At 35.3% G+C, this 15,822-nt stretch overlaps 1 protein-coding gene across 17 annotated transcripts in view; it reads left to right on the top strand.

Moving 5' to 3' along the window:
- Positions 1 to 15,822, top strand: part of PCDH15 (protocadherin related 15) — a 789,181-nt gene that overhangs the window by 412,009 nt on the left and 361,350 nt on the right. For all 17 annotated transcript variants that reach the window (XM_047088664.1, XM_047088665.1, XM_047088662.1 and 14 more), the window contains one exon: positions 11,167 to 11,279. In XM_047088664.1, coding sequence (XP_046944620.1) covers positions 11,167 to 11,279 — 113 coding nt within the window. The remainder of the gene's footprint in view (positions 1 to 11,166; positions 11,280 to 15,822) is intronic.

Raw genomic sequence — 15,822 nt, forward strand, 5'->3', positions numbered from 1 at the left:
ACTAAATATGCTTATTACTTCTAGTAGTGTTTTTGGTGGAGTCCTAAGGTTTTATATGTATAGTATGCCATATGCAAATAGTGACAGTTTAATTTCTTTACTGACATGGATGCTTCTTATTTCTTTTTCTTGTTTAATTGCTGTGACTAAGGCTTCCTGTACTATATTGAATAAAAGTGGTGAGAGTGGACATCCTTGTCTTACTCCTGACCTTAGAGGGAAAGCTCTCAGTTTTTCACCATTGAGTATGATGTGAGCTGTGGGTTTTTCTTATATGGCCTATATTATGTTAGGTATGTTCCCTCTAACCCCATTTTATTGAGAGTTTTTGTCATGAATGGATCTTAACTCTTGTCAAATTCTTTTTCTGCATCTACTGAGATAATCATGATTTTATCCTTCATTTTGTTGGTGTGTTGTATGATGTGGATTGATTTATGAATATTGAACCATCCTTGCATCCCAGGAATAAACCCAACCAAATCATGGTGAATGATCTTTTCAATGTACTGTTGTATGTGATTTGCAAATATTTTGTTGGAGATTTTTATATCTGTGTTCATTAGGGATATTAGCCTGTAGTTATCTTTTTTTGTGGTCTCTTTAATTTTTGGTGCTGGGTAATACTGGCCTCATAGAATGTATTTGGAAGATTTTCTCCCTCTTCTATTTTTGGAATAGTTCGAGAAGAATAGGTATTAACTCTTCTTTAAATGCCTTTTAGAATTAATTTGTTATTCCGTTTAGTCCTGGACTTCTATTTTTTGGTAGTCTTTGATTACTAACTCAATTTTGTTACTTGTAATCTGTCCAGATTTTATATCAGCCTGGTTCAATTTTGGAAGATTATATGTTTCTAGGAATTTATCCATTTCTTCTGGGTGGTCCAGTTTGTTGGCATGTAGTTTTTCCTAGTATTCTATCATAAGCCTTTGTATTTCTGTCGTGTCAATGATCATTTGTGTGTGTGTGTGTGTGTGTGTGTGTGTGTGTGTGTGTGTCCTTTCTGTGTATTTCTTGATGAGTCTGGCTAAAGTTTTGTCAATTTTGTTTATCTGTCCAAAGAACAAGCTCCTGGTTCCATAGATTGTTCTATTGTTTTCTTGGTTTCTACTCATTTATTTCTGCTCTGATGTTTACTATTTACTTTATAGTCACCTTGGGCTTTGTTTATTCTTTTTCCAGTTTCTTTAGGCATAAGGTTAGATGTTTATTTGTATTATTTATTATTTCTTGAAGTAGGCCCATGTTGCTGTAAACTTCTCTCCTACAACTGCTTTCATTGCATCTCAGAAATTTGGGACCATTGAGTTTTCATTTTCATTTGCTTCCATGTATTTTTTTTTTTATTCATGGACTGCTTCATTGACCCATTGGCTGTTTAGTATCATGTTGTTTAGTCTGCACATGTTCATGTTTTTTTCCAAATTTTTTATGATTTATTTCTAGCTTTATAACATTGTGCTTAGAAAAGATGCATGGTGTGATTTCAAGCTTCTTAAATTTATTGAGATTTATCTTATGACCTAATATGTGATCTGTTCTGGATAATGTTCCTTCCTGTGCATTTGAAAAGAATGTGCATTCTGTTGTTTCTGGATAGAATGTTCTGTCTGCATCTGTTATGTCAATCTGGTCCATTGTATCATTAAAAGACATTGTTTTCTTGATTTTCTGTCTGGATGATCTATGCATTAATGTAAGTGAAGTGTTAGAGTTCCCTACTATCATTTTATTACTATCAATTTATCTCTTAATGTCCATTAATATCTGCTTTATGTATTTAAATGTTCCAGTGTTGAGTGTGTAGATATTTACAATTGTATTTTTTTTCTTGAATTGATCCCTTTATAATTAAGTAGTGTCCTTATTTGTCTTTTATGACAGTCTTTCTTTTAAAGTCTATTTTGTTTGATATAAGTATTACTATCCTGGATTTTTTCCACTTCCATATTTGCATGGTGAATATTTTTCTGTCTCCTTACTTTCAGGCTGTATTTATCTAGGTCTGAGGTCTGTCTCTTGCTGTCAGCATATAGATGGGTCTTGTTTGTTTGTGTTATCCATTCTGTCACCCTGTGTCTTTTGATTTTTGAATGGAACATTTAGACAATTTACATTTAAAGTAATTATTAATAGGTATGTACTTATCAACAGTTAAAAAATTTGTTTTCTGGTTTTTGTTTTTGTTTTGTTTTTTGTTTTTGTTTTTTGGTTTGTAATTCTTCTTTGTTCCTTTCTTCTCTTGCTCTTTTTGTGGTCAGTGAATATCTATAGTGATTCTTTGCCTTTCTCTTTATTTTTTGTTTTCTATACAGGTTTGGGGTTTGTGGTTTCAGTGAGGTTCATATGCAACATCCTAAGTAAATAGCAGTCCATATTAGTTTGGTCATTCAAGTTCAAACATTCTGAAAAGAAAAGAAAAAAAAAAGAAAAGAGAAAAAATCATCTTTCTTTTTCCCCTTCTATTTTTTTCACTCCATTCTCTGCATGTTATATATATATATATATATATATATATTCTCATATTTTAAGTCTTTTGATTCATATTGTTTAATGTCTAATTGTGGTCATATCTTTTCCACTTAAATGAGTGGTCTTAACATTTTGTATTAGGCTGATTTAGTGGTGATAAACTCCTGTATAATTTATTTGTCTAGGAAACTCTATCTCTCTTTCAAATCTGAATGATAATCTTGTTGGGTAAAGTATGCTTAGTTGTAGGTTTTTGTTTTTTGTGTTTTTTTTTTTTCTTTCTTTCAGCACTCTGAATACACCATGCCACTGCTTTCTGGCTTACAAACTTTCTACTAAAAACTCAGCTAATAACCTTATAGGTTTTCCCTTCTAGGTAATTTTTTGTTTCTCTCTCACTGTTTTTAAGATTCTCTCTTTATTGTTTACCTTTGACATTTTATTATGTGCTATGGTGTAGAGTCCCTTGGGTTCATCTTGTTTGGAATTCTCTGTGCTTCTTGGACTTAGATGTCTATTTCCCTCCCTAGGTTATGGAGTTTTTTCAATTATTATTCAAATAAAGATTCTACACCTTTCTCTTGTTCTTCTTTTTCTGAGATCCCTGTAATATAAATGTTTGTTTACTTTATGTTGTCCAAGAGGTCTCTTAATCTGTCCTCATTTAAAAAAACAAAAAAACAAAAATACTCTTTTCTCTTTTTGTTGTTTTGCTTGTGTGCTTTTCATTACTCTGTCTTCCAGATGGCTGACACATTCTTCTGCATCCTCTCATCTACTATTGATTCCCTGTAGTGTGTGTGTGTGTGTGTGTGTGTGTGTGTGTGTGTTATTTTAGACATTGTATTCTTCAACTCTGATTACTTCATTTTAATATTTTCTGTCTCTTTACTGAAGATCTCACTGAGTTCTTCCATTCTTTTCTGCACCCCAGTGAGTTTCATTATGATCATTACTTGAAATTCTTTATCAGGTATATTGCTTATCTCTGTTTCATTTAGGTTTTTTTTGTTTGTTTTTGCTTTTGTTTTATTTTGTTTTAGTTTTTTCTTGGTTTTTTTTTTGAAGCATATTATTCTGTCTCTTCATTTTGTTTGACTTTTTGTGTTTCTATGGATTGGGAAAAAGTTAATTGTCCTAAAGTTGAACAACTGGTCTTGTGTACAGTGTTCCCTATCCAGACCATGTATGCTTGGTGAATTTTAATGGTTGGTTGGAGCTGTGGCTATAAATGCTAGTTACACTTTTAAACCATGGCTTTTTACAAAAAGAATAAATGGGAAGAAAAGATAATAATAAAAGAAAAAATTAAAAATGAGGAAAAAAGAAGAAAAAAAGAGAAGGAAGAAGAAATAAAAAAAGAGTAAAACCAAAATAAAGCAAGACAACTTTAAAAAGTAAAAACAAAAAGTAAAAAAAAAACCCATATAATAATAATACAATAAATATTAAACAACAAACAAAACCCACAAACCACAGCTTGTTTTCTGTGTTCAGCACTACAGGGTGCCTGGTGTCGATTTATGGACACTAGGCACCCTGAGGACTCAAGCTCACTGTTGAGCTAAATTCTGCTCCTGTCTGGGCTTTTAAATTGAGGGGGAAAGAATTTTTCTTCAGTTCCCTGACTCTCTTACACCAGCGTTTTTTTGTTCTGTGTCCCAGCATGCAGGGAGCTGGTGTGGGCTTGCAAATCCTAGGCTTGCTGCAGTTGCCGACTTTCTGTGACAGTCTGACTTTCCAGTTATGGCATCAGCACCCACTAATTATGGCATCTGAACCCCTCACGTATAGCTTCCAGACCCTGTTCTGGTCTGGGCTTCTAAGGGGGAGGGGGAGAGAGCATTTTCAGAGCTCCCTTTTAAACCCTGGCTTTGTTTTCTGTGCCCCAGTATGACCAGGATTGTTGTGAGCTTGTAGACCCTGGGTTCACTGAAGTCACAAGCTCACTGAGATGACTGGACCCACCTGTCATGGGGTCTGGACTCTGCTCCTGTTTAGGCTTTTAAGGTGGGGTGGGAATGTGAACCAGGGACTGTCATTCTCTAGTCCCTCTGACCTGGAGAGCATTCTAGGGTTCCTCTGCTGCTTTCCAGAGTTCTCATGTTGTGTCTTCTACATGCTAGTTGCTCTTGTAAACCACGGCTTTATTTCTGTGCCCAAGGACAGAAGGTTCTGTTCCTGGACCCTCAGTACTGTCCCTCTCCACGGCCGTTGGCAGCAATGGGGGAGGGGAGTCCCTTCCTTATTGTGTCTCCGTCTCTCTTGCTTTTCTCTTGCTGTTCTCTCTCTATGGTTGCTCAGTAGCTGTTCAGTCAACCCTCAGTTCTTCTTCAGGAGCAACTGTTCTCTTAATAAGTGTAATTCAGTGTGCTCCATGGAGGAGGTGAGTTCAGGGTCTTCCCATATCACCATCTTGAACTGGAACCAAGAAGCAGCTTTTGTAAATGAATTAAGTATAGCTTTGCTAAGTGGAATGAATATCACATCTTCTAAATGAGAAAATTAAGTGAATCTCTAGGGTCCTTGAACTTAGACATGCACTTCTTTTCTTGGAAACATTTTTATACATCAATAATAGCCTGGCTTTTGTAAGATACTCACCATTCAGGGGTCACTTGAAAGTTTTCATTGAAAATCATCTGGATATAAGTTGTATATCATAATTGCTTTTGCTCTACCAAAGGAGAGGTTATAATGTTATTCAGCAGTAACATTTGACTGGGACCGATTATAAATTCCTACATGGCCACAATATAAAAACTTGGGAAATAGGCATAAATTTCCTTAAATTTCCATGGCAATCCAATTTTCTTTGATAAGAATTTAGTTTTTAACACAGAGTGATAGAGTTAAGACATCACATTACTATTCATTTCATTGCTGGCAAAATGCTCCCATAACCATCTTAGACTAACAACGCTAACATGAACAATATTATTACTACAGACTCTTTGTTTTTGTTTCTGTTTTTATAATTTCAGTTGTTGTAGAGCTACATTACACTGTGAACAAGACATTAAGGTATTATCTTTGAAAGTTGTCTGGAATGGTCGTTTTCTATTTGTATTTATGTCACCAAATGAATAAACACTTAGATTTTTTTTTTTACATTGATTTATTTTTGAGAAACAGTGAGACAAAGCGTGAGCAGGGTAGGGGCAGAGAGAGAAGGAGACACAGAATCTGAAGCAGATTCCAGGCTCTGAGCAAGCGGTCAGCATAGAGCCTGATGCGGGGCTCGAACTCACAAACTGTGAGATCATGACCTGAGCCGAAGTCGGACGTTCAACCGACTGAGCCCAGGTGCCCCAAACACTTAGATTTTTAAATTTAATATTTATTTTTGTGATGTCCTTATATTCAATGTCTTATAATGATATATAATATTCATATGGCTCTAAAATTAAAAAAAAAAACAGTGGTGTAGCTCGTTTAATCTAGCTTCATTGCCTATTCCCTCAAAACATTCCCTCTTTCACTCATACATAACACTTTTTTAATGTTATAGTTTATCATTTTTCCTAACATCCATATATACACATTTATGTGTATATATTTCCTTTTATTTGTGTGTATGCTCCTCTTTCTTAAAAGTTAGTATATATATGCACTTTTCTCCAAGTTGTTTTGTCACTTTCTATAACTAAAGATAATTCTATAGTAATAGGTAAAGATATTTATCATTAATTTTTACATTTCAATTATTATCTGCTTGAGGATGTATCATCATTTACTCAACCGGACCACTCTTGATGTATATTTAAATGGTGACTACTTATTATGAAAATGCAAAAATTTCCTTGAAGTGGGATTTCTGGGTCAAAAATAGATGCTACTATGACTTTCTTCAATTTTTTAATTGTTGTTAAATATACATAACATACAGTTTCCCATCTTAACCATTTATAGGTATACAGTTTAGTGATATTAATTACATTTATAAGGATGTGTCTGCAGCTCTTTTCATTTTATAAAACTGAAACTTTATACACATTAAACAATAATTCCCTATTCTCTTCTTCCCCATGACCCCCAGAATACACAGTTCTACCTATTGTCTCTGTGATTGTGATGAAGTAACTTATATAAGTAGAATCATGTGGTATTTATCTTTTTTATGATGAGCTTATTTTATCTATCATAATGCCCTCAAGGTCTAGCATATGTCAGCCTTTCACTATCCATTCGTGTCTTGACATCTAAACTGTGTCTTGAGTCTGTTGTAGACAACATATAGTTGGATCATGCTTCTTTCTAAATCCATTTGGTCAATCTCTGTCTTTGACTGTAGAGTTTAATTAATTATCATTTAAAGTCATCACTGCTAAGGAGGGACTTCTGTCATTTTGATATTTTTTTTCCATAGTCTTAAAGTTTTCTCATTTTCATTTCCTTCAGCACTGTCTTCTTTTGTGTTTAGTTGATTTTTTGTAGTGTTTAAAAAATTCTGTTTTTTTTAAATTTTCTTTTGTGTGTATTCTATAACTGTTTTCTTTGTCTTCATCATGTGAATTATATTTAAATCCTAAGGTCATAGCACTCTAAGTTAAATTTATGCCAGCTTAAATTTAACAATATATAAAATTCTGGGGCACCTGGGTGACTCAGTCAGTTGAGTGTCTGACTCTTGATTTTGGCTCAGGTCCTGATCCCAGGTACAGGGGATCAAGCCCTGCAGTGGGCATTGCACTGAGCATGGAGTCTGCTTGGGACTCTCTCTTCTTCTGCCCCTCTCCCCTGCTCCTGAACTCTCTCTCTCTCTAAGAGAAATTAAAAAAAAAAATACAAAACTCTGCTCTTTTCCAGTTAAATCCTCACCTTTTTAGTCTATTTGTGTAACAAAATTACACATTTATATATTGTATGCCTGAAAACATAAAGTAATAATTCTTTTAAATATCTTAGTCTCTTAAATTATGTAGAAATCACAAATTAGAGTTAAAGACTTTGGTACTATAATACCAGCTTTTGTGATTGCCCATACATTGACCTTTGCGAGATCTTTGTTTCCGCCTACTGCTGGACCTTATTGCCTGGTGCCTGCCCATTGTAACCTGCAGGATTCCCTTGACACTTCTTGCAGGGCTGGATTAGTAGTAATGAACTCTCTCAGCTTTTATCTGGCAAGTCTTAATTTCTCTGCCACTTTAGAGGACAGTTTTCCCAGGTATGGAATTCTTTTTTGACATTTTTTTTCTTTTAGTACTAGGAATAAATAGGGTCACTGTCTTCTGGCCACCAAAGTTTCTAATAAGAAAGAGGCTGATAATCTTATTGAGGATCCTTTGTATGTGAGGAGTAATTTCTCTCTAGCTGTTTTCAAGATTCTCTTCTTGTCTTTGTCTTTTGTGTTTGATTATGAAGTGTCTTGGTGTGAGTCTCTTTACATTTATCTTAATAAATTTCATTGAGCCCTTTGGATGTATATCTGTATCTCTTTCATCAGACTTTGGCAGTTTTCAGCCATTATTTTTTCAAGCATTCTTTTTCTTTTCTCCTTCTGAGACTCCCACAATGTGTATGTTGGTCTTGTTAATAGTGCCCTATTGGTCAATTAGGCACTGTTCCTTCCCTTTTATTTAATCATGTTTTTTTTTTCTTTTCCTGTTACTCAGCATCAATAATTTCCATTGCCCTAGCTTCAAGTTTATTGATTCTTTCTTCTGCCTGCTCCAATTTGCATTTCAACCTCTCTAGTAAACTTTTTATTTCAGTTCTAGAATTTCTTATAGTTTCCTGTAGTTTCTTTTCAGGTTATCTGTCTCTTTTCCGTTTCATTAATACATAAGTTTCTTGACTTTCTCTACATCTATTTTTAGTTCTTTGGACATCTTTAAGGCATCTGTTTTAACATCTTTATCTAGTAACTCATCAATCAGGTGTTTTTCAAGGCCAATTTCTATTCATTTTTTTCCCTTTGAATGGGCCATACTTTTCTGTTTTTATTTATATCCTGTGTCATTGTTATTGTTGCTGTTGTTGTTGTATATACCCTGTGTTGTTGTTGTTGTTGCTGAAAACTGGACATTTGAATCTAATAATGTGGTAATTCTGGAAATCAGAATTTTTCACCTTCCCAGAATTTACTGGTTTTTATTTCTATTTTTGTTTGTTTTTGTGTATGTGTATACATATACATGTACGTGTACATGTACATACATGTATACATGTACATGTACATACATGTATACATGTGTGTGTATACATGTATATATGTTTTCTTTACTGTAGTCTGTCTCTGCACTGAGGACTAGTCTGAGGTTTAATCCTAAGGTCTTCTCAAGTAGTTTCTGAGCTATGACTTCCCCTGGGTATGCACATTGACTTGCTAGTTTCCCTCCATGTGTACTTGCTTTTAATGCCTGGCTTCCAAAGGGAAAAAGGGAGAAAAAAGAATAGGGTAAAAAGGTTGCTAGCCCTTTGAATTCCCTGGAAATTTCCTCAGTCTAAGTGGAGTGGCTTACAGCAAGAAAGGTGGGTGTGACAATAGTCACCTGCATCTCTGTGATTAGAAACAGCAGTCACTGATGAGGGCACAGATCTCTGATATTTAGAGGACATGGCCTTTTTGCCCATAATTACTCCCAGCAGCAGTGTGCAAGCTGCTACAGGAATATGTGCCCAGCTCCCTGCCAAGTGGCAGAGGGGTGGGAGATGTGTAACTGCTACTGTGCTAAGAGTTGTAATTGATGGAAATTAATCATTTTACTGTCCAAACCTTACTCCAGAAGTTGGAACACTGAAATAAACTCCGGAGTTCTAAAATAGCTGTATCAGAAAGATCTTGCCAATTCTTGTTTACATGAAGATAGATTCCTGATATCATCTTCTCAGAATTCCCCAATACTCATATCGTTCTCATATACTATGCCAGATTTTCCATCATAAGTTTGTAACACTCTTTTAATAATACCAGGAATGTCTGGAAGTACATTTTTTCTCACAGGCTCACCAATAGAGTGGAGTGTCCACTTGGGACCATTGCTAATCTAACAAGTAACAAATGGAATTTCATTGTGGTTTTCATTTGAATTTTTCTTCTTGTGTATAAAGGTGAGCATCTTTGTATATGATGAAAAGTCATTTACCTTTCTCTTTCTGTGAACTCTTTTTTATTCTCACGCAGTGTTTTGTGTTTTGTTTTGTTTTTTTTTAATGTACAGATGATGTTTTTCTTTCCTAATTTGTAAATCTACATATGTTAGGGATTTGAACATTTTGCATCTGTTGTTAATTGCAAATATTTTCCCTAGCTTGTCACTTGTGGCTTTACTTTGTTTATTGTGTCTTGCCAAGCCATTTTGTAATGTCATCAAATTTATCTCTTTATTCCCTTATTGCTTCTTGATTTTGAGCCATAGTTAGGAGAGATATGCCCACTCTCACATTATAGTAGAATTCATCTGTGTTTTCATCTATTACTAGCACTTGTATTGTTTTATTGTTTATTATATATGAATATCCTCTCCATTTGAGATTTACGCTAGTATAAAGAATGGATGCAATTTGATCATTTTCTGTATGGCTCTTCTATTTGATAAATGATAGTATTCAAAAATCCATTTTCCCCTACTGTTTGGAGATGATTCCTTTATCATCTGCTAAATTGTCATGTGCAATTTTGACTATTTCTGGATTTTCAAGTCTATTGTACTGGCAAACTTTTTTATTTCCTCTCACATAATGCCCCAGGAGAGTTTCTCTTCTTGTCTCAGTGTTGAAGCAAAGAAGTAATAGAAATTAACCCATTTTTTGATATGTCTGACTTCTGGCACCCTGGATTTGAATTCAAGCTCTATCTTACATTGCCCTTTGATCTTGTAAACATTATTTAATATCTCAAAGTTCTCAAGTCCTTCTCTGTAAAATGGGAATGATTTACAGACTTATTGATGATAATTTACATAAAGCATTTAGCACAAAGTAGGCTTTAATAATTGGAAGCCATAGTTATCTTATTCTTACAGTTACTGTTTTGCCAAATGCATAATATATTCCATAGTTACATGATATGACTTCTGTTTCTTCACTTTGAGACAAAGAATATCATGTTAAACAAAGGAAGATAATGAAATTGAAGAAAATTTCTGCAGGAAGAAATGTGCTTCAATTCACTATAATGCCTGTATTTAAGAAATAGCCTCTGTAGGCATTAAGAGTATCATCAATGTATTTTGATTTAATATGATTGATGTAATTGACTGGATTCTTGCCTTTAGAAAAATATTTTACCAGCTGGAACAGAATATGTTCATTTTAATTTTCAAGCAGCTTGATATTTGGTACAAATTACTAGTCTTTGTTTATTACAAGATATGGTAGAAGACCATGCAGACCATAATTAAGATTTATGCACCATTAAAACACAATTTTATAATTCAAAATTTGCTCCCCCGACACTTAATATCTCTTTTCATGTGATGAAGTTTCAAGTTAATTAAAGAGCTCTCCTAATAAAAGATATTTAGAAAACCATCCAAACAAGAAATATTTTCCATCTTTCTTACTCATAAGCTAATTAATTACATACTACATTTGTGTCTCCTTTCCCTAGACTGCATAATTTTGAAACTTAATTTACTAATGAAATTGTGATTTTGTTCCTCGGTTGATGAAGGAAAACAGATATAGCACGCACACATATTACCTCTTGTTCTCAATTAATGCTGAAATCTCACTGTCTTTCAGGGACTCCGGAGGATTACCCACGATTTTTCCATATGCATCCTAGGACGGCAGAACTTAGCCTCCTGGAGCCCGTAAACAGAGATTTTCACCAGAAATTTGATTTGGTTATTAAGGTAAATTAAATTAATTTTTTATTACCTTGTGTTTCTAAACTGCTAATCAAAGAAACCAGTAGCGGCTACTGTAGGCTCTTTTATGTTATAAAACATAAAATTAATCTGACAGCAGTTAGCCAATGTTTTTGTTAAAAAAATTGAACTGTGGCAGTTCTATTGTGTTGTGTTCTTTTAAAATATCTGTTTATATTATGATGAGATTCAAATACTGAGCATTTTTATATGTAATAAATGTCCTGGTCAAATGTATATAATACTACATAATATAACTTTGTTACACTTCTAGGGTTTAATTTTTCTTGCCAAAAGAAACTAATTTTTGACCACAAAACCTCTACTAATGACTATATTTTAAATGTGCATGCATTCATATATTTATTTATTTTAATAATGTATTGTTTTAAAACTATTGTTGCTCTTTCTAACATAAAAACAAAAGATCTTGCCTTTCCAGAAATTCTTTTAATATATGTCTCGTTATTTTCTTTATTTTGAAAAATGATCCCAGACTGGAAAAATTATCAAAGCGAGGAGAATCCACTTGGCATTACAACAACAGTTTAATAATTTAATAATTAATTAATAATAATTAATAATGTAATAATTTAATAATTACTGTATTGTAATAAAATCATTTAAAAGGTACTGTGGAAACCCAGATGATCTGCCAGTTAATTCTGATAGACTTTGCTGGGAAGGTAATATTTGAGCTGGACAGGGAAGGAATAATGGTAATTTATGGAGGGCACTCTAATTAATAGAACAGACACAAGCAAGAACATGAGATAAATCTAAACAATGGGTATTATATGACTTTCTCATATCTACACACAGAGAACCATAACTATAGAAATGAATCCCTAGGATATTTTTTTTTTAATTTAAAAGTGTTAAAAGGAAGTAAGATGGGGAAACTTACTGAGCAAGTACATTGTACAAGTTCATTTTTCATTGAATTAGAGCCACAACCTTAGTCGTATGCTCACTGGTACAAATGTGTAACTAAGCTCAGGTAAGGTGAGTGATTGATTCAGAGTTAACCTCACTAAAAAGCAGCATCTAAGTGAGGGCCATACTCTTTCACTCCACCCAGATGCAGTTGCTTAGGAATGGTTGTGTGGCTTAAATATGTGTCACCGCAACTGCAAACAATCATCCGTAGACAAACAGTTAATGTTAGCTCAAATTAGGATGTATTTTGTGAGCGCTGATCCTGTTGTGCATTGCCAGATCCTGAGATTAGTTGAAGAACTTGTAGTCTATGAAGGCAAAGAGTTATATAGGCTGATAAATCAAATATAACACATCAGCCTGCTAATATATAGGAGGACCACTAAAACGTGCTGGAAAAGCACAGAATAGGGAGATATCAATTAATCTGGGGACTCAGAGAAGATGTTCTGCAGATTGTGCCAAGCTCAGTGTTGCTTCATAGGAAGAGTTCGGCCAATGGATAGAAGTTCCTTATGTTTGAACATAAGGAAGAGCAGAAGTGAAAACGAGGAGGCATGATGTAGACGGCTATGAGTGGTTAATGGGGAAACGAGGTATAGAGGCAGAACATGGAAGAGCCTCATGTAAGACTATTTCCTTGGATCTTGTTTAGTAGGACTTGGGAGTCATTCCACAAAGACAGACTCCTTTTACCATTTGTGTAAAATGGCCACGCATGAGCTTTATCTTCTTGCACTGACTATTTTAATTATCATGGAACTATATAAAACTCAAAAATACGTTTCCATTGTCTACCGGCGATCTGCTTATACTCCTGTGGTGCTGCTCTCTGTGGGAGGTGAGAAACCCGATGAAGCAGTGTTTCCAAACCGCCTCGTTTCAAACCTGAAATCAGTGATTTTCCTTTATTATAAGGTTAGTTGTCCTGGCATACCCAGGTATGGTGAAACTCAGCCCATCAATTACAGAGACCAAAATCAATTAGAACAGGCCATAGATAATTTTTTTATGGTTTAATAACACTATATATTATTAATGGAAGTTTTTACAGACATTATTAGATTCAAATTACTGTGTTTTGTGTGCAGTCAAGGGGATAATAAGCAAAGGTATCAATCTATAAGAATAATAATGTGCCACCTGCTTGAATAATAGCTGAATATTGTGGCTTTGTATAGGGATCCATTGAAATGCTACAATCTGGCAGTCTCTTTAGTAGGTCTTTCAGCTTCTTCCCTTTTTCTTATTTTAATAATGCTTCATTTTTCATTGGCCATAAAAGTTTTTATTGGATTCGATCCCAATTTCTGTTTTGGAAGCTAAGGAAAAATAAAACAAAATGAAGCATTTTCTCCTAGACTTTGAGAATTCTGCTTTTAAAAGATACATGCACATTGCACAGCTGGTAAGTGCCATGGTTAAGAAATTTATCATCTTTATTTCATTCGGCTCAGCCAGTGATTCATTCAGCATCCTCCAAATATGGAAAGGTGAGACTAGGAAGAGAAAATGGAGTAGTTCACCAGCTTTAAGACACTACAGGATTGGAACTTGTCCAGTTAAAAGAGGAAAGGGCATTCCATTTCTAGACGCTATTCCAAATCTAAAATAAATGTCATCACTTAAGCATTTTTAAAATGAAGCACACATTTTGAATAAGAATCACACATGTGGTTGGCTCAGGATGGTTCATATTCATGCCTGTTGTCTTTGTGTAATTATTCATAATATCTCTTTCACTTTCGAAACCATCCCAGTTTGGATGAAAAGTTACATGATCACCATAGTTACGAAGCAAAAAGCAACTATGAGATAGAAATACAAAAGCATATTTTAGATTCTGGGTGATCATGAATTAGTTCATGCATGAAGTCTCATTAACAAAGCCCAGAAAATTCTCTTTTGTTATTGTAAGTGTAGTATTTAAAAAAGAAAACTATTAGTACACATGTTGGTGCTCCAGATATCTAACACAAATTTCTAATGGATAAATTATTAACAATTCACTGCCTGGCAGTTGCTCAAACATTTTGCTTTTTATCTAAAAAGCAATTTGCTTTTTATCTAAATCCCATGGGTTCAAACGAGGCTCACAGACAGGATTGTATTATGGTCTGTCAGATTTTTACGTTTTCCCACTGGCTTGCTTCTACCGTCTAGCAGGCTGACCTGTATTCCTTGTCCGTCCACGCCCTGAGCCTATCAACTGGAGCCCTCATTAGTCACCTGCACGCTTTCCGCTTTCCGTCTGGCCATCCTGGAGCCCTAGCAGTACTCTCCAGTCGCCCTGTTCTCTCTGCCTCCGGGCATTTGTAGACGCGCCGCCTTGCCTCCTGAATCATCTTATCCTTCCTCATGGGAGTCTAGTTCACACCGAGGCACCAGTAATTAGCATCGGTGGGCTTACTTCCTCTGGAAAGGCGCCACCGGTTGGAGGCTTCTTCTTACATCCCTGCTTGTCCCTATGGTGGCTCTGATCACTCTACATTCAGTTTTTCTGTTTATTTTCTCTTGACCTCTGCAGTAGTGCAGATTGTAATATATGTCTTCACACTGTGGCCCAAGACCCTACCCCATCCGTGTATACTGCATACAAGGTGCTCGATGAATTGTCATGTTAGTTTTCTCCCTGGCACAAGAAAACTTGTAAAGCTGCTAGATTTATGTACCTACGTCATCACTATATTTACATACACACTTTTTTTTATGAAATTTATTGTCAAATTGGTTTCCATACAACACCCAGTGCTCATCCCAACAGGTGCCCTCCTCAATACCCATCACCCACCCTTCCCTCCCTCCCACCCCCCATCAACCCTCAGTTTGTTCTCGGTTTTTAAGGGTCTCTTAAGTTTCGGCTCCTTCCCCCTCTAACCTCTTTTTTTTTCCTTCCCCTCCCCCATGGTCTTGTGTTAAGTTTGTCAGGATCCACATTACATACATACTTTTGAAAGTGTATGCGTTCAGTACAACTTTGTCTTGTGTCTATTGCCAGAAAAAAGTTGCAATAAACTTTTCAAATTCAATCACTTGGGGGTGAGGGGGAGGGCTAGACCTATGTTAAGGCAGAGTTTAAAGCCATTTATGACTATATTAAAAAAAGAAAAAAACCTCCTCCTGAGGAAAAGATATATATTGACACAAAAAATGAGCCACAGAATTGAAACTGGCGAGCTTAAATATTAGTGATGATGTGACGGTTATCCTGGGGAGTTACTTTGCTCCAGTCATGTGACAAAACAGCGCATCCTAGGAAGGACTGAGGCTCAAGAGAACAGCTACGTGGCACATGGGTTTCTGATGCCACAGATCATTGGGTTCTTTCTGAACGGGGATACTCATTGCACTCTACCTCACAGGGATTCAGTGGAAAACTCAGGCTCGCTTGTTTTTAAGGCATCTGGCATTTGCTGGTTTTCAGTTTGCCACATCTTTTCTGAGCCCTTAAGAGGTGCCTGACATTTTGCTTGGTGTTGAAGAGACAGAAATGTGTGGAGGCTTTGCCTCAAGGAAACCGCAGGTATGGAAACGACGATTTTAGACTGACCTCCCTTCTGAGGTCTGCATCAATGTTTGCAATTACCGG

This window comes from Lynx rufus, unplaced genomic scaffold (genome assembly GCF_022079265.1).
Source record: "Lynx rufus isolate CCGP_SWC_20201006 ecotype Redwood Valley unplaced genomic scaffold, mLynRuf1.p SCAF_25, whole genome shotgun sequence".
Taxonomy (NCBI): domain Eukaryota; kingdom Metazoa; phylum Chordata; class Mammalia; order Carnivora; family Felidae; genus Lynx; species Lynx rufus.